Source organism: Leucopleurus acutus (genome assembly GCF_964270905.1).
Source record: "Leucopleurus acutus genome assembly, chromosome: 16".
NCBI lineage: Eukaryota > Metazoa > Chordata > Mammalia > Artiodactyla > Delphinidae > Leucopleurus > Leucopleurus acutus.
In genome coordinates this window covers 74294803-74315717 of record NC_139158.1, presented here as the reverse complement: position 1 = coordinate 74315717, position 20915 = coordinate 74294803, and the positions used below count along the sequence as shown (strand labels likewise).

The 20915-nt window shown below is 49.1% G+C and overlaps 1 protein-coding gene across 15 annotated transcripts in view; it reads left to right on the top strand.

Annotated features, from left to right (window-relative positions):
* Positions 1-20915, top strand: part of ZMYND8 (zinc finger MYND-type containing 8) — a 126445-nt gene that overhangs the window by 24507 nt on the left and 81023 nt on the right. For all 15 annotated transcript variants that reach the window (XM_082856773.1, XM_082856767.1, XM_082856768.1 and 12 more), the window contains one exon: positions 13582-13730. In XM_082856773.1, the coding sequence (XP_082712899.1) occupies positions 13582-13730 (149 nt within the window). The remainder of the gene's footprint in view (positions 1-13581; positions 13731-20915) is intronic.

Here is a 20915-nt window from a genome sequence, read left to right as displayed (position 1 = left end):
ATTAAGGGAGGTGTGGCAAAGAGAACCCCAGCCTTAAAAGGGTCTGATAAGAAAAAGGGCAAAGATGCGGATTTCCCTGGTGGCGCAGTGGGTAAGACTCTGCGCTCCCAATGCAGGAGGCCTGGGTTTCGATTCCTGGTCAGGGAACGAGATCCCACATGCATGCTGCAACTAAGAGTTTGCATGCCACAACTGAGGAGCCTGCCTGCTGCAACTAAGACCCGGCGTAACCAAATAATAAATAAATAAATAAAGTTGTGTTGCTAAAGAATTTAAAAAAGCCCCAAAACTTAAAACTTAAAAAAAAAAAAAAAAGGGCAAAGAATCTGGACTAAAAGATTTGGTTTAAATGGTCATCACAGTAGGGGGTCTCCCAGTGGGGAGAGTGTTTTCCCTGGAGAAAGTCATTCCTCTTTTCTAACGCTAACTCATTCTGCAACAGTAGCTCTCCCCAAGAAGACTGGGGAGGAGAGTTAGGAAATGAGTGGCCTGAGAAAACCCTCTCCTGAGTTTTCCTCCTTTGGTTTCTCAGTGATTGCGTTTAGCTGCAAGGCCCCATCACATTCAGGATATAAATCCTCACTTAATCGCCTACTTTGGGGGAAATGGGCTCTTTAGGCCAGAAACGAGGATGGCTGAGTACCTGTTGAAAAGGCAGTTTCCTCCTCTAGTTTCTTGCTGACCCTGGAACGGCCAGGCTCCCTTTTGTGTAATCTTCCCTGTCCACGTCACGACCCTACGGCTGTCTTGGTTTGCCCATCTTGGTTTGCTGGGACAAATTCTTAGACCTGGGAGGAAAAACTGGATTTTCCAGTGATCACACTCTCATTTAGCTGATCAGAGGTCTATTTGGGGGCTGCCTCTGAGCCAGACTGTGTGTCAGGCATTGGGCTACAGCAAAGAAAGTCAGAAAAACTGAGATCAAGGTCACATGCTGGAGGAGACCCAATGAACAAACGAACCAGCAAAAAAGAAAATAAGTCGCAACAATTTTCAGCTGGAGATGACCATAATGAAGGGGGAAAGAAACCTACTTTAAGATGATACCGTAAGAGGGCTGGAGATTTGGGGTGGCCACGGAAGGCTTCTCTGGGGAAGTGACATTTAAGCCAAAAGTTGAAGTTGTCAACTATGGGAAAGTCGGGCATACAGCATGTTCTAGATGGAAGAGTCAGCAAGGACAAATGAACTTGGCTCGTTAGAGGCTGTTTGTGGTTAGGGTTGAGTGAAAGGAGGAGAAAAGGTGGGCGGGGCCAGATCCCTGGAGGCATGGTAGATACTGATAAGATGCTGGGTGTCTACAGTAAGCCCCTTGGCGGGTTTTTAAAATTAATTAATTATTATTTATTTAGCTAGCTGCACTGGGTCTTAGTTGTGGCACGCAGGATCTTCGTTGTAGCATGCGGGATCTGTAGTTGCAGCATGTGGGATCTAGTTCCCTGAGCGGGGTCGAACCTGGGCCCCCTGCCTTGGGAGCACAGAACCACCAGGGAAGTCCTCGCAGGTTTTAAGTAGGGGACTACTTATTTTATTTAGGTTTGAAGAAGGCTGCTAGCAAGGGCAAGTGAATAGTCCTGGGGCTTGGATCAAGGTGGCAACTGTGAAGGGTGGACTGAACGGGAACAGGCAGAAGTGAGGGTGGGCAGGGGAGGAACAGCTCTCTGCAGAGCGCTTGCTATGTGCCAGATACCACGTAGGCACTTCCATGCCTCCGTCCTGACCCTGCCGGGTTCAGCATTCTTCACGCACGTTGCAGATTATGGGGATTCTGAGGCCTCCTCTCTCCCGGGCTTCCTGAGCCTCGTTTGAGTAGGGAGGAGAGGGCATTAGGAGGCGTCCTGGGGTGGAAGGTCAATCAGCAAGGGTAGGGCTGGGTCCGTGGGCCGCCACCTGGTGCTTCTGCTTTGATCTGGGAGGAAATCCTAGGCCCTGAGGGGATTTTGAGGCTGGCTTGGGTTGAACTTGTGCCAGCCTGGGAGGACTTACTGTGAAAGTTTGTATTTCCCATCAGTGAACCCCTTTCAGAAGCCGGTTGAGAAGGGCCGATCGGGCGCAAATCGGGGTGAAGATGCATAATGATTTGGGGAAACTGGTTTGAGATTTCTGGGTTAATGTCTTTTCTCTGCCCTGGTGCCTCCTTCCCCTAAAGGAGAATTACCTACCAGTTATAACTGGTGGTGCTTTGATGAGCTGTTCACTGTGAGTGCATTGCCTCCTTTATTCTTAACAGCCCTTTAAAGAAGAGTCAGTTACAGCTCTAAGAGTTACAGCTGAATTGACTGAGGCACAGAGAGGCTAAGTAACTTGCCGAAGAACACACAGCAGGCAGATGACAGGGCTTGGATTCAGAGCTGGTGGCTTGGCTCCAGAGCCCACACCCTGAACGACAGCATTGTGTTGACAGTGGCCGGCACCAAACATGCCCTTAGTGATGGAGAATTACAAGGTGGCATCCCGGAACTCAGGGAAGTCACTTGACTGGTTTGGAGGGCTTTGGAGTGGGACCCAGCTGTGATGGAGCCCCCAGCATGCTGCTTTGACCTGCATGCCTCAAGGCCACAGAAGATTTTGCCTCTCTGAGCCTCACCTATGAAATCGGTACAAAAACACCATCCTTGGACTTCCCTGGTGGTCCAGTGGTTAAGACTCCACGCTTCCACTGCCGGGGGCACGGGTTCGATCCCTGGTCGGGGAAGTTCTGCATGCCACGCGACGTGGCCAAAACAGGAACAAGACCCCATCCTTACGTCGTGGGATTTTGGGGAGGATTTGTAAAGTAGCTTCTTAATAAACGTTAGCTGTGAATCACATGAGCCCAGTTTGAGAAGGAAAGAGGAGAGAGATTTTCCTGGCTCCCCCTCTCCCTAATGTGTATTCACAAATTCCCGGAATTTGTCCTGCTCCGCTTTTTGTCCATCTGTAATCAGTTTCTTATTCAGTATTTCTAGATTGAACAAATTCTGTATTCATCCTGTATTTACCAGCCACTTCCTCATGGGCTTGTTTCTCTCTGGGCCTCAGTTTCCTCGTCAGTGAAATGAGCAGTCTGTGATCCTACCTCCTCCTCGAACTGTGGTGAGGAGCAAGTCAATTGACATTTGTATCGGGAACAGTGTCTCACAGGTGATAAGTGGTCAACAAAAGGTAGCTGTTATTACTATTATTTGTTCCTGGCTGCCCTCCCACGGCGGGCAAGGGCCCTTCCCCGGGAGCCCAGATGTCTAGGAGTTGTTCGGTGACTATTTGTTGACTGACTGGTCCCATTGTTTTCTTCTTTTTGAAATCTGAAGTCAGGGCCGCCAGGTGAAACATAAGGCACTATTTTCCTCTTAATGGTTGCAGACGTCTCTGTGGGTGGTGTATTGACAGAAGGGTAGACCTGATGGCAGCTCGCTGGAAGTTTCTTTTCTCCCGTGCACTGTGGGGGTGTTTTGCAGCATCCCTGGACTCTGCCCGGTAGATGCCAGGAGCAACCCCTCTCTCTTTGCCTAGGGGTGACAACCGGAAGTGTCTCCAGACATTGCCAAGTGTCCCCTGGGGGGGGGAACCGGCTTGAGAACCACTGTTTTTCACCGTTCTAGACACCTGAGCCCCTTAAAAGCACCTGATTGATGCGGGGGCGGGGTGGGAGGATGTGCTGAATTCCTGCTTGCTGGGGGCTGGGGATACAGACGTGGTCCCTGGCGTGTAGTGAGAGTCCCATAAATCTTGTTGATGTCATCCATTTCTCCCCATAGTCGTTTAAACATACCTTAAATAGTTAAATACGTGACAGGGATCAGAAAGAATTCAAAGAGGAGTTCAGTGTTGGCTGATTTCCTGGATGTTACTCCAGGCCTTTGCAAACCCAGAACCCACGCAGCTCTCACCCAGGTTCTATTTCTGGCCTTTTTACACTTGAATTTTGCCCCAGGCCAGTAAATAAAGACGTGATTCCTTCTCTGTTTCACTTTATGGCTGCATGTCAGTCCCCTATGGATGACATTGAAGTTCTCCTCTTTGGCTTCCATCTAAGGTGTGTTGCAAGGGCTGTGCTAATCCATCCTTCCGTGCACTCGTAAGCTTGGGGACCTCCATATCCAGGTGACGTTAAGCGTCCTTTTGACCAGGGTAATTCTGGGCCTGAACACCTTTGCTTCCTCAAAAAAAGGCCATGAGGCGACTAGAGCGCCGGTCCCTTCTTCCCTGGTGTCTTTTTCTTAGTCTTCGTTAAGGTGACTCTTAGAGAGGCCCCCGCCCAGGGCGTGTGGGGAACGTTGCCTGGTTATGAGCGGCAGCACCTCTTCCTCCATCTGCCCCCTTCCTTGCAGCCTCTTCATCCCCCTTTCTTCTCCAGCCCGCTTTGCTGCTTCAGCTGCTGCTGGCAGTCTTTTTGTTTTTGAACTGTCCCTGTGATGCTGTAACTCCCCATTGCAATTTGAAAGCCACCCACCAGCACCTGAACTTTCCAGAACCTGAGCTGAGTCCCTGCAGCCTAGATACTAATGCGCAGGGGCTTCAGCCACTAGAACCAGGGCCTCCTGCGAGCTTGCTCCTCCGCCAGCTACCGTAAAGGCCAAAGGCAACTGGTTTCTCCACATTTTCTTTGCGGTGATTCGGCAGAGTTCTCAGGGCCTCAAATATGTACACAACGTCGGATGCAAGCCTTCTGGGCCTGGACCTGCTGAACGGGTGGGTGGGGTGCAGCAGTTTTTCTTGTAGGGAGTTAGGCCCGGCCTCCCCCCCTCTGTGAAGACCGAAAGAGCTTGGCATTCTGGAACCAGGAAATTCCTGTTGAGATGTCGTCGTTTTTTCCAGAGGGCTTCATCCCAGCTGAGGGAGGTGCGGGGAGAAAGGGCTACGTGGTGGCAATTGCCTCTAGATGTTGAGGCCTAAACAGTGAATTCATTTGTAAATCAGCCTCTTCTCCCTCGTTGGAAGCAATTTCTGTCTTGCCTGGAGGGTTTGGAAGTTTATCTTTTACATATGAATGTGCCCATTAATCACCACTTCTGCATTATTGGGAGGGAGGGAGGGAGAGAGAGTGAGAGAGAGAGAGAGAGAGAGAGAGAGAGAGAAAAGTGGAGGGAGGCGGAGAGAGAGAGGGAGGGAGGGAGGAGAGAGGAGAGGGATGGGGGAGGGGGAGGGGGAGAAGAAGGGGGAGGGGGAGGGGAGAGGGAGATTGAGTTTGTGTGTGTACAGTGGGAAGACGGTTGAGTTTGTGTGTGTACAGTGGGAAGATGGTTTTCTCATTTCTGGGAGAGGCACATCAGAACTAAAGATAATTGGAAACAATTATTTCAAAACACCTTCAAAATGCAAGCCATCCCAACTTCATCCCCCTGCCTCCACCCGCCTTCTGATATGTGCGCTCCAGCGAGTAGAACCACTGCAGCTTGTTGTGTTTATCCACATCAGCGAAATAAATGGCTCTTCGGTGCTCGCGCTGAAGATTTTCAGCTCAGCCGAGCTGCCGTCTGCCGAGGGTGGTAAATTAGAGCCGAAAGCCCAGGGACGCGAAGGCACGTCGCCGGGCCTCGGGCTGCCTGATTGCAGGGAGGTGAGGCTGTCCTGGCCGCGCTGGTCAGCCTGGTAAGTGGTGACTCTTAGCCTGTCGGCAGTGCTGCTTCCTCCTCCCCCTGGGAGAGGCTGCTGAGGATCCGGAAGCAGGAATGTGTGCCGTGTGGGAGCCTCAGTTCTGTTTAAAAGAGAGGCTAGGCCCTCAGAGCAGCAGAGCTTTCTCGATGGCAGGTAAGCACCCCATCCCAGGGTTACCTGCCCCTCGCTTGCTTGGCCTCTGCGGTACCCGGCTTCCTGGTACAGTGACATTTCCCCCAAGTTGAGTGACCCTCTTCCTCCCACTGCCTCATCTCCATTCCAGCCCTTCTTTTCCTGATCTGGAAGTTCACAGTCACATGCGGGAGACCTTTTAGGAGCCCAGCTTAGGCCAGTGCAGCCGTTCCCCGGGGAGGCCCAGGCTGCGGCCCCGTCTCCCAGAGTCTGTGGGTCCAGGAGATGCTCCAAGTCAGCAAACTGTTCGCCTGAGAGTTTCTGTCGCTTACGTGTTCCTTGTGGCTTGGACATTGTCTGTGGCAAGAAAAATGATGTGCCCTCCCTGTCCCCATGCTTTGCTCCCGATTCCCCTCCTTTTCTGGTCCCGGGCCTGGAGGACATTCCGGGCTTTTGTTTCATTAGGATGTAATTACTGGCTGGAGAGGGCCCTAAGATTCCTGGGGAGGGAGGTCTGTTAAGGTACCCGCTCTGTGTCTTTGGGAAACGCCTTGAAATGCCTTGAAATGATGCACTGCGCTAGGCTCTGCTGCTCCTGGAGAGCAGCGTGTGGTCACATTTGGGGGAGGCCGTGGCGAGGGCTGGCAGTTACCCCGCGTGTCCTCGTGGCGGAGCCTGCACAGGCCTCTGCCCCTGCGCCTGCCTTGGCCGTTACAGGAGGAAACCTGGACTTTGCGCGGTCCTGTGGACGTGGAGAAATCGTGCCCTGGGCTGATTCCCGGCTCCACTTTATATAGGCTGGCGTTTCCGTAACTGAAGGTGTGGCATTGATTTAACATGCTTCTCAGAGAACTCAGCTCTGCTTTTGGAGAGGGATGGTGGTGGAGGAGGCAGAGGGGAAAGAGGAGGAAGAGGAATGTGTGTGGCTTTAAAAAAAAAAAACAGCTGCTGTTTATTGAGTGCTTCCTCTCTGCCAGGTATTACACTAAGAGCATCACATGAATTAACCCGTTTAATCTGTGGATAACTCCACGGGGTACCACCATCTCCATGTGACGGAAGGAAGAGCAGAGGCACAGAGAGGTTGAGGAGCTTGCAGGGTGGCAGCAGGACTAGGTCCTGACCACTCTGTATCCTCTGCCACCCGGCCTGACTTCACTGTAGGGTGACCACTTGACTGTCCATCTTCAGCCAACCAATGGTTGGTCCCCCTACTTCCGTGGCCTTGGCTGCTGGTTCGGGCCTGTTGACCGAGAGTCTTGCATTCAGCCCCTGTCCATGTTGCCATTGAGCTCATCAAGGAAATTTAACACCCACAAAAACACACCACAGGGCCGGTCCTCCAGGCCCTGGAGTCCAGGGGAAGCGCCCGGCCTTCAGCTGGGGCCTGTTCTCTCTCCGGAGGAGACAATTCCCTGTAAGTGGTGTGTCATTTCCTAGACTCTGGAGAAGGGCGAGCGCTGTGACTCAGGCGCCGGATGTGAGTGGGGGTGGGGTGTGACTGGCCTGGATGGATGGACACTGGGAAGAAGTGTTGGAGGAGGGGAGATGGCCGTGCAGCCCCCCAGCCTGTTTTTGTGGTGTAGACCAGCCTGTGGTACCACCAGTGAAGGTGGGGAGGTGAATCTGCTTCCTGGGAAGCGCCTTTGGGAGAACGACTTGCATCATCAGCAAGTGACACACCATGATTTTCCACTTTTCTCCCGGTTCCTGGAGCTCTCCAATCCCCACAGCCCACCGTCTGCAGCTGGAAAGGAAAAAAGCAGAATGAGAGTGTACTCCTAAAACATTTTGAGACCCTGAATTAGGAAGTCTTTGGGCTGCAGAGCTGAGACAAACCTCTCCCTGGGGTGAGGCCACCCATTGGGCCTTCGGAGCCGCACTGCCTGGGTTCAAATCCCAGCCCGGCTACTTGTGTGATCTTGGGTGGGTGACTTAGAGGGAAGGGCGTGAAAGGCATTTTGAACAGGGTCTGGTTCATTGTGTGCAATACAAGAACATCCTAGCTGTTAATACCCGCGGCTCAGGAAAGCTAAGAGGCTGGGTTATCTTGAAGGAAGGCGTCCCTTAGGTCAAGGGACATCTAGGAAGGCCCGAGCGGGATTATTTCTGGCCTATCACAAGACACAGGTTCAGGGAGGATGTCGTCACACGCTTGGTTCCTAAATACTCAGTAGACCTCGCCCTATTATTAAGATTTCAGTGAATTGGCACAGGAGGGGAAAATTCTGCTGCTTCCTGCTCCATGCCAAGCTGTTTCCCTGAGTCACTGCTCTGGCCTTTTCTTCTAGACCGCTCTACTCCCTCGCCCACGTTAACTCCTTCAGAACCAGACTTATTTTGGGATGGAGGGGGTGGGCCAGCCCTGTAAGAATCCTAGGTCCTGCTACTTGCCAGGAAGGTCTTTCAGATCAAGGGTGAACCGTTTCCCTGGTGATTCACTGTCCAGCGGCTGTGTGTCATCATTCATGATTACACATGAAATGCGTGTAGAAATATGTCCCTGTCAGAATTAAATCATTAAAGAGGGGAGGGAAACCCCCCCCACAAAACCTTTGACTCAGCTTTCTAGAAAAGGTCCTCAAGGCAGCTTTGTTACTGTGACTACAGCAAGGTTCCCACCCACCATTCTATCACCAGCAGAGGCCTAGCCTCCATTGGAGTGGGTAGGTTTTTAAGTTAGAATGCTGGCCCGCTGTCTCATATCTGGGAAGGACACTGAATCCAGCCAGCATTTCTCAATTTTTCTCCCTAAGAGGCTTCAGTGAAAGCCTCTGCTGTTGACAGATGTGTCTGTTGTGTGGAATCTATTAAATTTCTACCCCTTGGATACAGCCACTGAATGCTTATTAACTCTGGAGGGAGTCGGTGTGTTTGTAACCAGGAATGGAATTGGGGATTTTCTCTTTTGCTCAGACTAGAGGGTTGGGGATCCTCTTGGGTATGGGCAGCCTTGGGGCAGACTCCTCCTCTCACTGTGTTAGACCTGCTGCCCTTTCGTTTCCTGGTGGCCTTAGGTAAAACTGTCTCCTTGGCGTTCAGTGGTTTATGAGTAAGTATATTCATTTCTAGGGATTCCCCCCGCCCCGCTTTCACACGGAATTAAAGAATTGCAAAGTTAAAATAGACTTTACGATCCTCTGGCCCTGTAGTTTTTTCATCTTTAGAGTTGATGTCTCCTGTGAGAAGGTGAAGTAGGCTATGGCCCCTCTTCCCAAGAAACTGTCTCCGCGTACGGAACCTTGGCACGCGGGTCATGGGGCCCTGAAGCATTTTCATGGGCTCTGGGTAAGAACTGGTCTGTTCCTTTTCTCCATCTCTCCTCCCATTTTACAGGTGTGTCCCTGAGGCCCTGAGAAGTATGGGGAGTCGCCTGGGGTCATGTGTTTAGCTGTTCTCATTCTTTCTCCTTGGCTCCTTGCTTGGCTTTCGCTTCCTGGGTTCTGAACCAACCCTACAGGTAGCGCAATGAGGAAGGAGAGGAGATCAGCAGGAATCTCTAGGCTGGAGAACTCACACTCCATCCCCCAAACATACAACCTAGAGCATCTCGAATTAGTGTGCACCTTAATCCTCCAGAAGGCTGGTTAAACCCCCTGATCACTGGGCCCTATTCCAGTTTCTGACGCTGTAGATCCGGCGTGGGGCCTGAGAATGTGCATTTCTAGCAGATTCGTAGGTGTTGGCTGCTGCTGCTTGCGTGAGGACAGCCCTTGGGGAACCATCATCTTAGATCTCAGCCACAGGTGAATGACTTATACTGCAGTGGGAGGAGCTGGAGAGCTTTCTGGCCCCAGGGGTCGACCAGGTGGGGGCTGGGCTGTGGGTTTCTTCCACTGTGCCCCATGCTTCAGCTCTGCGGTGCTCCAGGAGGCTAGTGCCACTCCTGGGAGGGATTGGGAGGTATGTGAGGCACTTCTGGTTGTCACAGTGTTTGGGAGCATCAATGGCAGTGGGTGGGAGGGGGCTGAGGTTGTCCTGACAAGGAGGAGGAGCCGTCCCTGCCAAAATCCATTAGTGCTCTGTTGAGAAACATCGACAACACTACAGTTGACCCTTGAAAGAAGATGTGTTGGAACTGCTCTGGTCCACTGACACGTGGATTTTTTTCAGTAAATGGAGTACCTGTGTTTTCATTTGACCAATCTTTAAGTGTAGTGGAAAGTTTGTGTTTGATTACAGACCACAGTATGTGGAATCACAAAAAACTAGGGTTTGAGTCTTGATTCTGTCCAGACTGCTTGGCTTCCCACCCTTGGGTGAGTCCTTCATCAGTTCTTTTGCTTTTGAGGCAGAGTTAGCAGTACGTGGATTTTCGACTGTGTGGAGGTCGAAGCCCAAACCCCTGTGTTGTTCAGGGGTCAGCATTACTTGTTTTTTCCCTGAATTTGTTCCTAGCTTCCCACTGGCCTGACGTTGCTCACGTGCTCTCTTTCAAAGTCTGTCCACAAACGGAATAATACATGCGAAATCAAAACCTTGGCCCAATGGCTTTCCCTTTTTGCCTGGCTAGGGTGCCATTTCTTCTGGGACACATCTCCTTTGAGCCCCCAAAACGCTTTTCTTAAACGCCCATCCTCTGACACTTGAGCAGAGTTATCTGGGTTTATTAGATCCACGTAGAACAAATCCCGAACTCCTTCCTGGGGTCTGCACGCTCACGCTGATCAGCCCCAAGTTTGTCCATTTGGCGACATTTTTTATCCTGAATCAGGTCTCTGTCATTTGCTCATTACTGGCTTTGGTTTGCACCTGCTGCTTTTTTATGTGCTGCTGAACCTGCTAAATATTTCCTTTTTAGTTTTCCTTACTTTGATAAAGTAGTCCAGGCACATGATAAATAAGGGCACATGGTGGAAAATAAGCTCTCCCCCACACTTTGCAAGCTCTCCTCCCCTGAGGCAACCACCAGTCTCCGTTAAGAGCTTGTATTTCTTGTGTTCAACCAGGAATATTTTAGGCTTATGTAAATTATGAATATATATAAAACATCTTTTTCAAAAAAAAATTTTAAAAAGGAAAAAATAGAAGACAAAATAAAACAGAAAGATAAAGACAAAAAAGAGAAAGACAAAACCCCCATATTTCTTGGGCTGCGTGTGTTAGTCTGTTAATGGTGCTAGACATGCATTGCTTTTTCTTTTTTGTTTTTGATAAATTTATTTATTTCTGGCTGCGTTGGGTCTTCACTGCTGCACGCAGGCTTTCTCTAGTTGCGGCGAGCGGGGGCTACCCTTCATTGTGGTGTGTGGGCTTCTCATTGCGGCGGCTTCTTTTTGTTTCGGAGCACGGGCTCTAGGCACGTGGGCTCAGTAGTTGTGGCTCGCAGGCTCTAGAGCACAGACTCAGTAGTTGTGGTACACGGACTTAGTTGCTCCGTGGCATGTGGGATCTTCCCAGACCAGGGCTCGAACCCGTGTCCCCTGCATTGGCAGGTGGATTGTTAACCACTGTGCCACCAGCGAAGTCCCAATACCATACTGTTTTGATTACTGTGGCTTTGTAGTATAATCTGAAGTCAGGGAGCATGATTCCTCCAGCGCTGTTCTTTCTTAAGATCGTTTTGGCTATTCGGGATCTTTTGTGTTCCCATACAAATTTTAAAATTATTTGTTCTAGTTCTGTGAAGAATGCCATTGGTATTTTCCTGTGTTGCTCTTTTAACCTGATGCAGAAGCTTGGAGATTGTCATACGTCAGTTTGTCTAGAGGTGCCTCATTCTTCTTCATGGCTGTATCCCGCAGTATGTTATCAGGCCAGCTCCCAGTTTGTGGACACGTAAGTCCAACACACAGCGCTGCAGTTGAATCATCTTGCATGTGCTTTGCTGCCTTGTGACCATGTCTATAGAACATGCTTCTAGGAGGAGATGGTTGGGTCAAAGACCCTATAGAGAAAGTGAGAGTTTTTGCGTACGGTGGGGAAGTGGGGTGAGGATCCCTGTGGGAATGAGAGGAGGTGCTCTCTGGGGAAGCTTGCCAATCCCAGGCTGCATCTTTTTAGTGCATTTTCCCACTAACTAGCTGTTGTGTGCTGCTGGGCCAACCCTTTGGGTTCTCCAGGCCGCTGTTTTGATGTCTGTGGGATGGTCCCCTGACTCTGGGGTCTCTTCTCCCTCAAGGTGTCTGTGGCTAGCATTGAATTTCCTCTCGGGGCTGTGTCTCAGTGCAGCAACCTGAACATTTGTTCAGGATTTTCCTGCAGTCTGCGTGGTGAGCCTGGGGAATTCCCTTGTGTAGTTTGGATTTTGCAAAAGTGGTCCATTGTCTTTATGAGCCTGCTGGAGGATGCTCCAGCTTTCACTCAAAAGTAAGCCACTAGGAGACCTTGCATGTGGCCATTTTGGACCCTGTTGATCTTGCCCCAGCGGCTCCTGTCCAGACAAAGGGCCGTGACACACAGCACAGCCTGTGTGCTGGGACTTGCCTGAGAGGTAACCCTGGACGGGGAACGTCATCAGGCCATCTTTGTGGATAGTCATCTTTCCGGACTCCGCGTCCTGTCCCATCACCTGTGCTCTCGGCATAGCTTTCTCCTCTTCTGGTGCCTGTAGCTTTCATTCCTCAAGGATAGAAGGTTCCCCTGAGCATTCCATTGTATCCTCCCTAAGCTAACAGGACAGCCATCTGGCATGGAATGGATTAAAATCTTCGCAGGTGAAGATTGGATGGTGGTGGAAGTGTGGTTTTTTTTTTAATTGCAATAATCTATATTTTTTGTTTGTTTTTTATAAATTTATTTACTTATTTATATTTGGCTGCATTGGGTCTTCGCTGCTGCGCATGGGCTTTCTCTAGTTGCGGCGAGCGGGGGCTCCTCTTCGTTGCGGTGTGTGTGCTTCTCATTGCAGTGGTTTCTCTTGTGGAGCATGGGCTCTAGGCACGTGGACTTCAGTAGTTGTGGCACGCGGGCTCAGTAGTTGGGCTTGCGGGCTCTAGAGCGCAGGCTCAGTAGCTGTGGCACACAGGCTTAGTTGCTCTGAGGCATGTGGGATCTTCCTGGACCAGGGCTCAAACCTGTGTCCCCTGCATTGATTGGCAGGAGGATTCTTAACCACTGCGCCACCAGGGAAGTCCCAAGTGTATGTGTTTTAATGAGATGCTGGGAGAATAAAAATAGAAAGGAATGGATTGACAAGGGTGGGGTTGGCATTTTTCAGATGAGAATCGGGTGAGAATGTAGTTTGCGTTGATCTCTTTGGAGGAGAGTCGCAAACATGATGCCTACTGGTGACTGGGCCACGGGGACTCTGGTGGGTGGGGTATATCTTTTTTTACACAGTTATACTTTTTTTAACCTGCTAAACATGAATAAATGTTGTCTTCCACCACAAAGTACGTTTGCCTTCATTTTCTTGAAGTGTGTGGCCTTCTTTTCTTGGTCTGTCTCTTATGGTTTCCTGCTTTTGCCATCAGACATGGGTGTGTGACGGCTCACGGCAGCTGGGTCATGGCCTCGTCAACAGGGAACAGTAGGGAAGGGTGGGGACTGTGACAAAATGGGGGGTATTTTCCCATCTAAAAAGTGGCTGGTATTCAGCTCTATCTGGTCCCATATGGCCCTGCAGGCCCTGATTTTTTTTTTAAATAGAAGCCCCCAATCTAGGATATTATGTGATGTTTCTTAATTTTTATATTTTGGCAGCGAATTAAAACTTTTACAGAAATGTTATGTCGGCTAAAGAAAGACCAGCTGACCTCTGAGATGGGCAGTGAAGATGGGGGGTGTGGGGGGAGTATATTCTAGGAGGAAGGTTACTAAAATGGCATTAGGTTTGGGGACAAAATGGGTTGTGTCCCTAACACCCCCTTCCCGTGGGGCCTTGTCCTCCCCGATCGCTTTAAAATATGTGGTCCTGTGTGTCTCTTTCAGATCCTGGCTCCACAGAGAGAACAGCCCAGAAAAGAAAGTTCCCCAGCCCTCCGCATTCCTCCAATGGCCACTCGCCACAGGACACATCAACAAGCCCCATTAAAAAGAAAAAGAAACCCGGCTTACTGAACAATAACAATAAAGAACAGGTAAAAGGCCAGTGGGAATGGCGTCCACACCCGGGGGACAAAGGCTGTCGTTTTTTCTCACGCCGTGTGCTTGGCATTTAGCAAGCTGCCTTGCTGCGGCTGTCATTTGCATAGGACGAGAAGGGCAGTTCAAAGGGGGCCCGTGCAGAAATTTCCAGTGGGTTTTTCAGATCTCTTTGGGGGACAAGGGCAGTGACCCAGATAGGATACCGTGCTCTAGGATTTGGGGATTTTCCTTGGATTTCTTTTTCCACACGTTAGGACTGTTTGCCCCTGTGGCCTGAGGGTGTTGCCCTCCTAGGCTGTTGCCCATAGGACAGTGCCGAGCTCTGCCTGCAGGTGGTTGTGTGGCTGAGGCATGCTCCCTTCTGGTCTCAATTTTCTCATCTGTAAAAGAAATGGGTTTAGGTCTGTGGTGAGAGACAGCTGCCCTCCTACCCACTGCCCACTGCGACTTGGGTAGTTGGTCACTATGCACCCTTTTCAGAGTGCACGGTCTCTGGCAGACTCCGCCCTCCCTCAGCAGCCAGGACCAGCTAACTAGATGCAAAAATCGATGCCATCTTGGATCTTGTCTCAGGGACCTTCTAGCTCTAAAATTCTCTGCTGCAGCCTAGCTACTCTTCTGACTTAAAAAAAATGAGAGGTGTTTTAGTGGACCATGAGCTCAAGTCTCCTAGCGGTGGAGGAAACAGGATGCCCAGCAGGTCTGATGCCATTTCAGCGAGGATTCATGGGCATGTATTCATCGATTTGTGCAGATGATGGATGCCGAAGTGTGGGCCCTGGGGACTTGAGGTTGAATAAAACAAGACTATTGCTTTCACGGGAAGAAACCTAGCAATGGTTAAATGACCAGGCCTGTGAGAGGGGGACGTTTCTGTGCGTGAATCTATTTTCTCTCTCAGAATTACATAGGGAAGTGCCAGCTCTCCTGTTGCCTTGAGGCTGTGGGCAAGTTAACCTCTTTGTGCCTTGTCTTCTCATTTACTGAAATGGGAATAATGATCTTAGTGCTACCAAACTGGCAGGGCTGTCGTGAAGAGGAATTGATCTAAGTGACATAAATACTAATAATTAAAGTTAAGCCAGGGCTTCCCTGGTGGTGCTGTGGTTGAGAATCCGCCTGCCAATGCAGGGGACACGGGTTCGAGCCCTGGTCTGGGAAGATCCCACAAGCCACGGAGAAACTAAGCCCGTGAGCCACAACTACTGAGCCCATGAGCCACAACTACTGAGCCCATGTGCCACAACTACTGAGCCCATATGCCACAACTGCTGAAGCCCACGCGCCTAGAGCCTGTGCTCCACAGCGAGAGAAACCACCGCAATGAGAAGCCCGCGCACCGCAATGAAGAGCGGCCCCCACTCGCCACAACTAGCGAAAGCCTGCACACAGCAACGAAGACCCAACGCAGCCAGAAATAAAATAAGTAAATTAAAAAAAAAAAAAAGAAGTTAAGCCAGAGTCTACATTAAGAGGAATAGTCGCCCAGACTATCCATGAAATAATTAAACAACAGCTGTGGAAATGTTCTAGGCCTGCACTGTACAGTGGGATAGTCACAAGCCATGTGTGGCCACTGAGCATTTGCAAAAGTGGCAGATGTGCCTGAGGAACTGAATTTTTAATAAATTTAAGTGGCCGCCTCTGGTTCATAGCTTCTGCGTTGAATAGCCCAGATGTAATGAATTGGGAATCCTATTATAGGAGGAAAAACTGGTGAGTTCTAAGTAAACTTCTGGGAGGAATTACAATTTGAAAAAACATGTATAATAATAGCGTTGGTGAGAATAATACTAAAAGCAGAACTTACAGTGTGCCCATCCTGTTGTAAGCCTTTTTTTGTGTGTTAATGTTTATAATGATGCTGTGAGGAAGGGCTGCAGTTGTGTCCATTTTACTGGTGAAAACACAGAGGTTCAGAGAGGTTAAGTCACCTCCCCAAGGCCTCACAGTAAGGAGTAAGAAGCTTACATCTGCCTGGCTGGCTTGAAGCCGGTGACCACCCACCCCTGTCACCCGGGAGCCAGCCCATAGCTGTCGAGCTTGAAGACTAAGAAAGAAACATGAAGGCTATAAATAATCCTCAAACCTTAATTTACGGCAAACCCTCGCATACCAGTTGCCGTAAGTCATGAAGCAGATATTGTCCCCCTTGGACAGAGACAGTCTCCGAGTGGCTCCTCTGCATGTGGGCACACATGCACTCGTGCTTTGTGACCTCCTCCTGTCCTTTTAAGAATTGGCTCACATTAAAAAAAAAAAAGAAAAAGATAAAAGACATTAAGAAAAACAAAGAATTGGCTCACATCTCTCTCTCTCTCTCTCTCTCTCTCTCTCTCAACTGATCAACTCTTTGGCAGATCACGTTTTCTTCTCTCTCTTCCTCATCCACGTGTTCATACCACTTCTATAACACTTAAGCCTCGTGACCACAATGGTGTGTTTGTAAATCTCTGTCCCCCTCTGGTAGGAGCCTCAGAAAGTGGTCAGTGTCCAGTGGCTGCTTTCGCCCCAGCGTTGGACACAGGGCGGGAGCTCATGAATACAGAATGCACTGTGGATGTGAAACAGAGCAGGGGTGACCGGTCACAGGGCACCGTCATGCTTCTGAAGATGATTCTCCTATCTGCAGTACTGATAGAAGAGTTAACAGAGCCATTGGTCTGGAGGGAAGGGCTCCAGACCTGGAGACCTGACTCCTTCCTGTCCCACTGCATCTGGGAAACTCACTGTGGGACCTTGTCAGTTGCTTTCCCACTTCTGAGCTTCAGTTACCTTGTAAAATAGGGTTTGTACTAGGAACATTCTAAGGTTGATTGTAGGTTTTTGTTTTTCACATCTAAAACTCCCTGGGGCTGAATGGCCAGGAGTTGGCAAAGGAGAAATTACCTTAACTGTAAAGAAAAGAAATTCCTGACCCTTGACCCCATAATTCATTCCAGCTTGTAGTGTTTGCATAGGAGGGGACACCCTCCCTCAAGCACAGTCTGTTTTCCTAAGAGGAACTGAAATCTTAAAAAAAAATTCTTCTGTGCATGTTTTTCTTTTCTTCTTTTCCCTTTCCCTTTTCTTTTCTCTTTTAGATTATAGAATTGAAAAAAATTATGGAATTAAAAGCAAAATGTACATCTGCATATGCCGGGTTTTACCAACATAATTTCTGTTAGTCACCAATGTTTGAAGATCATGAGATTTCAGATAACAACTTGTATTTCTGAGTTCCTATAAAAACTCAGAAAAATCCAGCAATAGCAGGAGCTGAGTAGAGCCTGCTCTATAGACACGGGGCCTGTGTGCTTGTTTTCCGCACTCCCCACCCCTCCCTTATGTGGCATACCCTGCCAGCTTTGCTCATGCCTTCTGCCTCTGGTCTTAAGCGTTCAGGTTCTTTTGATTTTTGGTATACATCAAGAGTCTCCACCCTCTTCTTGTTTTTCTTTATTCTGAGGTTGTTCTAGTGTTCTAAAAAGAAAGCCATTCTAGCATAATAATCCCCCCGCCCCACCCTGTATTTTTCCATTTTTGGTAGAGTCGTTTTATTATGAAGTGGAGATACAAGTTTCTTTTTTTTTTTTTCACTCACATCACTGTTATTGGTCAAATCAGTCATACAATCAACTGGGTCATTCCGTCATTGGATGACTTGAATAATTTTTTTTTTTAATACAGCAGGTTCTTATTAGTCATGCATTTTATACACATCAGTGTATACATGTCAATCCCAATCGCCCAGTTCATCACCCCCCCACCCCCACCCCCCGCCGCTTTCCCCTTGGTGACCATGTTTGTTCTCTACATCTGTGTCTCTTATTTCTGCCTTGCAAACCGGTTCATCTGTACCATTTTTCTAGGTTCCACATATATGCGTTAATATACGATATTTGTTTTTCTCCTTCTGACTTCACTCTGTATGACAGTCTCTAGATCCATCCACATCTCTACAAATGACCCAATTTCGTTCCTTTTTATGGCTGAGTAATATTCCATTGAATATATGTACCACATCTTCTTTATCCATTCATCTGTTGATGGGCATTTAGGTTGCTTCCATGACCTGGCTATTGTAAATAGTGCGGCCATGAACATTGGGGTGCATGTGTCTTTTTGAATTATGGTTTTCTCTGGGTATATGTCCAGTAGTGGGATTGCTGGATCATATGGTAATCCTATTTTTAGATTTTTAAGGAACCTCCATACTGTTCTCTATAGTGGCTGTATCAATTTACATTCCCACCAACAGTGCAAGAGGGTTCCCTTTTCTCCACACCCTCTCCAGCATTTGTTGTTTGTAGATTTTCTGGTGATGCCCATTCTAACTGGTGTGAGGTGATACCTCATTGTAGTTTTGATTTGCATTTCTCTAATAATTAGTGATGCTGAGCAGCTTTTCATGTGCTTCTTGGCCATCTGTATGTCTTCTTTGGAGAAATGTCTATTTAGGTCTTCCCATTTTTGGATTGTGTTGTTTGTTTTTTTAATATTGAGCTGCATGAGCTGTTTCTATATTTTGGAGATGAATCCTTTGTCTGTTGACTTAAGGTTTCACCCATTTTTCATATATTAGGAATTTGTTACTTTCAGGGGAATTTTAAGAAGAGGTTTAGAGCGCACTTTATTTTTAGGGGAAAGAATATTCTGAGGTTTATAATTAATTTTTTTTAAATTATTTATTTATTTTTGGCTGTGTTGGGTCTTCGTTGTTACACGTGGGCTTTCTCTAGTTGCAGCGTGCGGGGGCTACTCTAAGCTGCAGTGTGCGGGTGTCTCATTGCGGTGGTTTCTCTTGTTGCTCTAGGCACGCAGGCTTCAGTAGTTGTGGCGCAAAGGCTTAGCTGCTCCGTGGCATATGGGATCTTCCCGGACCAGGGCTCGAACCCATGTCCCCTGCATTGGCAGGCGGATTCTTTTTTTTTTTTTTTGTGGTACGCGGGCCTCTCACTGTTGTGGCCTCTCCCGTCGCGGAGCACAGGCTCCGGACACGCAGGCTCGCGGGCCTAGCCGCTCCGTGGCATGTGGGATCTTCCTGGACCGGGGCACGAACCCGTGTCCCCTGCATCGGCAGGCGGACTCTCAACCACTGCGCCACCAGGGAAGTCCTATAATTAGTTTTTTACAGCCTTTTTGTCTAGTGATTTTACCTCTTAGGAAAGGTTTGAAAACATATAGGTGCTTTTTTCTTGGGACTGCCGGTGGGGGACATCCCAAAGCCTGGAAGGCTGCTTCTGGCGTTGTGAGGAGGAGGATCAGGTTGCTAAATGTCCTACGGTAGATGCGGCAAGAAATAACCTTGTCCCAAGTGATATTGGCCCTTTACTGTAAAATACCAATCTAATCTGTAGTTCTCGGGACATTTTGAGTTTGAGTCCTTTTGGGAGGTTCCCCCTCCCCTCCCCTCCCCTCCCCTCCCTCCTTCCATCCCTCTTTTCTTTACTTCTTTTCTTTTCTTTCCTTTTCTTTCTCATTAAAGGATTGAACAGTAATCTGCTAACAGATTTGTGCAAAATGGCCTTAGGTGCACCTTTGATGGAATATGGCACAGAAATCACAGGGCCCCTCCTGTCTCCTCTGAGTACAGGGCTATACGTATTATAAAGAGGTGGGCCAGGACTTATTTTGCTGGGCCCATGCATTGTCTTAAAAACTGGGACATTTCACAGAAGTTCCTTTTTGGGTGGGGGCAGTGTATTGACAGCTGAGACAGGTCAGGAGACAGACAGCAGGATTGCCCGCTTTTTCCTGAGGCCAGGCAGCCCCTGGTGTGTGTGTCTGCCTGGTGGCCTTGATCACTGGAGCTGAGAGCCCTGAAGACGGGCACGTGCTCTGCCCCTCCCGCCGGCTCGCCAGCACTGGGGCTGAGTGTCAGCATCATCCTCACACTCCAGTCTTTCTTTATTTTGCAGTCCTTGTGCTTTTATCAAATGCAGGAGAATACAGGCCAGAACTAGGACTGTTTTCATTCATCTGTGTTCCCTGTGTGGCCCCAGAAGGAATTTGAGTCTGTGGTCCTCTCCCCCCAGCCCCTGGCCCCCCAGACATGTACCCTGTGCTCACACACAGCCCCAGAACCCATCCTCTGGTTTTCGCAGACCAGGTGCGGCCCAGAGCCTGTTTCTGTAAATAAAGTTTACCTGAACAAAGCCACGTCCACTCGGTGACATCTCGTCTGCCGTCGGTTCTGCTTTCCTTTGACAAGAGTTGAGTCATTGCAGTAGAGACCACACGACCTGCAAAGCTTCAACGGTTTACTTACTATCTTTATAGAAGCCTTTTATAGAGAAAGTTTGCTGGCTCCTGGTGTAGACTGAGGTGTTCCAGAAGTGAATGAACAAGCCTGTCTATTTCTTGTTAAGCCGGCCTATGGAAGAAGCAGGGAATGTGAACATGTGTGCTCACGGCCGGCAGTTAATCTCATAGCAACACGGGTTGTAACCTGCTTGCCTTCCTAGCAGGCTGGGAACGCACCTTGTGCAAGTGAGGGAGAGAAATCATGAACTCATTCTACCTGAAATGATTTGCTTTTCCTTTTTTAAATGTTCCGTATTTGTTATTAGATTATTTTTACGGAGCAGGAAACACAAGCAGCAGATAAGGCAGGTGTCTGATGGACAAGGCTATCACCAGGCAGCTAGTTCTCAGCAACAGCTGCTGGTTCGGGAAAGGATGAAACTCCTGAAAAGAGTAGGGGGCAACCTGGCCCTCCCTCCTCATGGTCCTCCCAGGAACGCCTACCTCTGGCCAGGTGAGGGTAGGGTCAGGGACAGGAGGCGGGGGAAGCTTCTCAAGTGGCAATATCCCAGCTTTTTTAGATGCAAAGGACTTAGGTTGCCAGCTAGGGAGCTGAGCTGTCATATTCGATTCTTCTAGTTTCATTTAGGTCTTAATGACTCTTCCTATCCTATTATTAACTTACTGAAAGGAAGTTGGGCCCTGAAATACAGCTTACAGCTATCTTGCAAAAGCCACAAAGCATCCTGGAAGACCCCACTCAGGTTAGAAATAGTTCTGCTTGCTTGATATGTACAGTTCATCTTTCAGTGGGCGTTCCTCCCCCTCCCCCTGCCCCCCCCCATTCTCCCCCATAGAAACTCAAACAACCATTTTCCTAGGCAGATAGCACATCCTCTACATGGATGGCTGTCAATTGAGGGCGGTTTTGACCCCGCCCAGGGACACTGGGC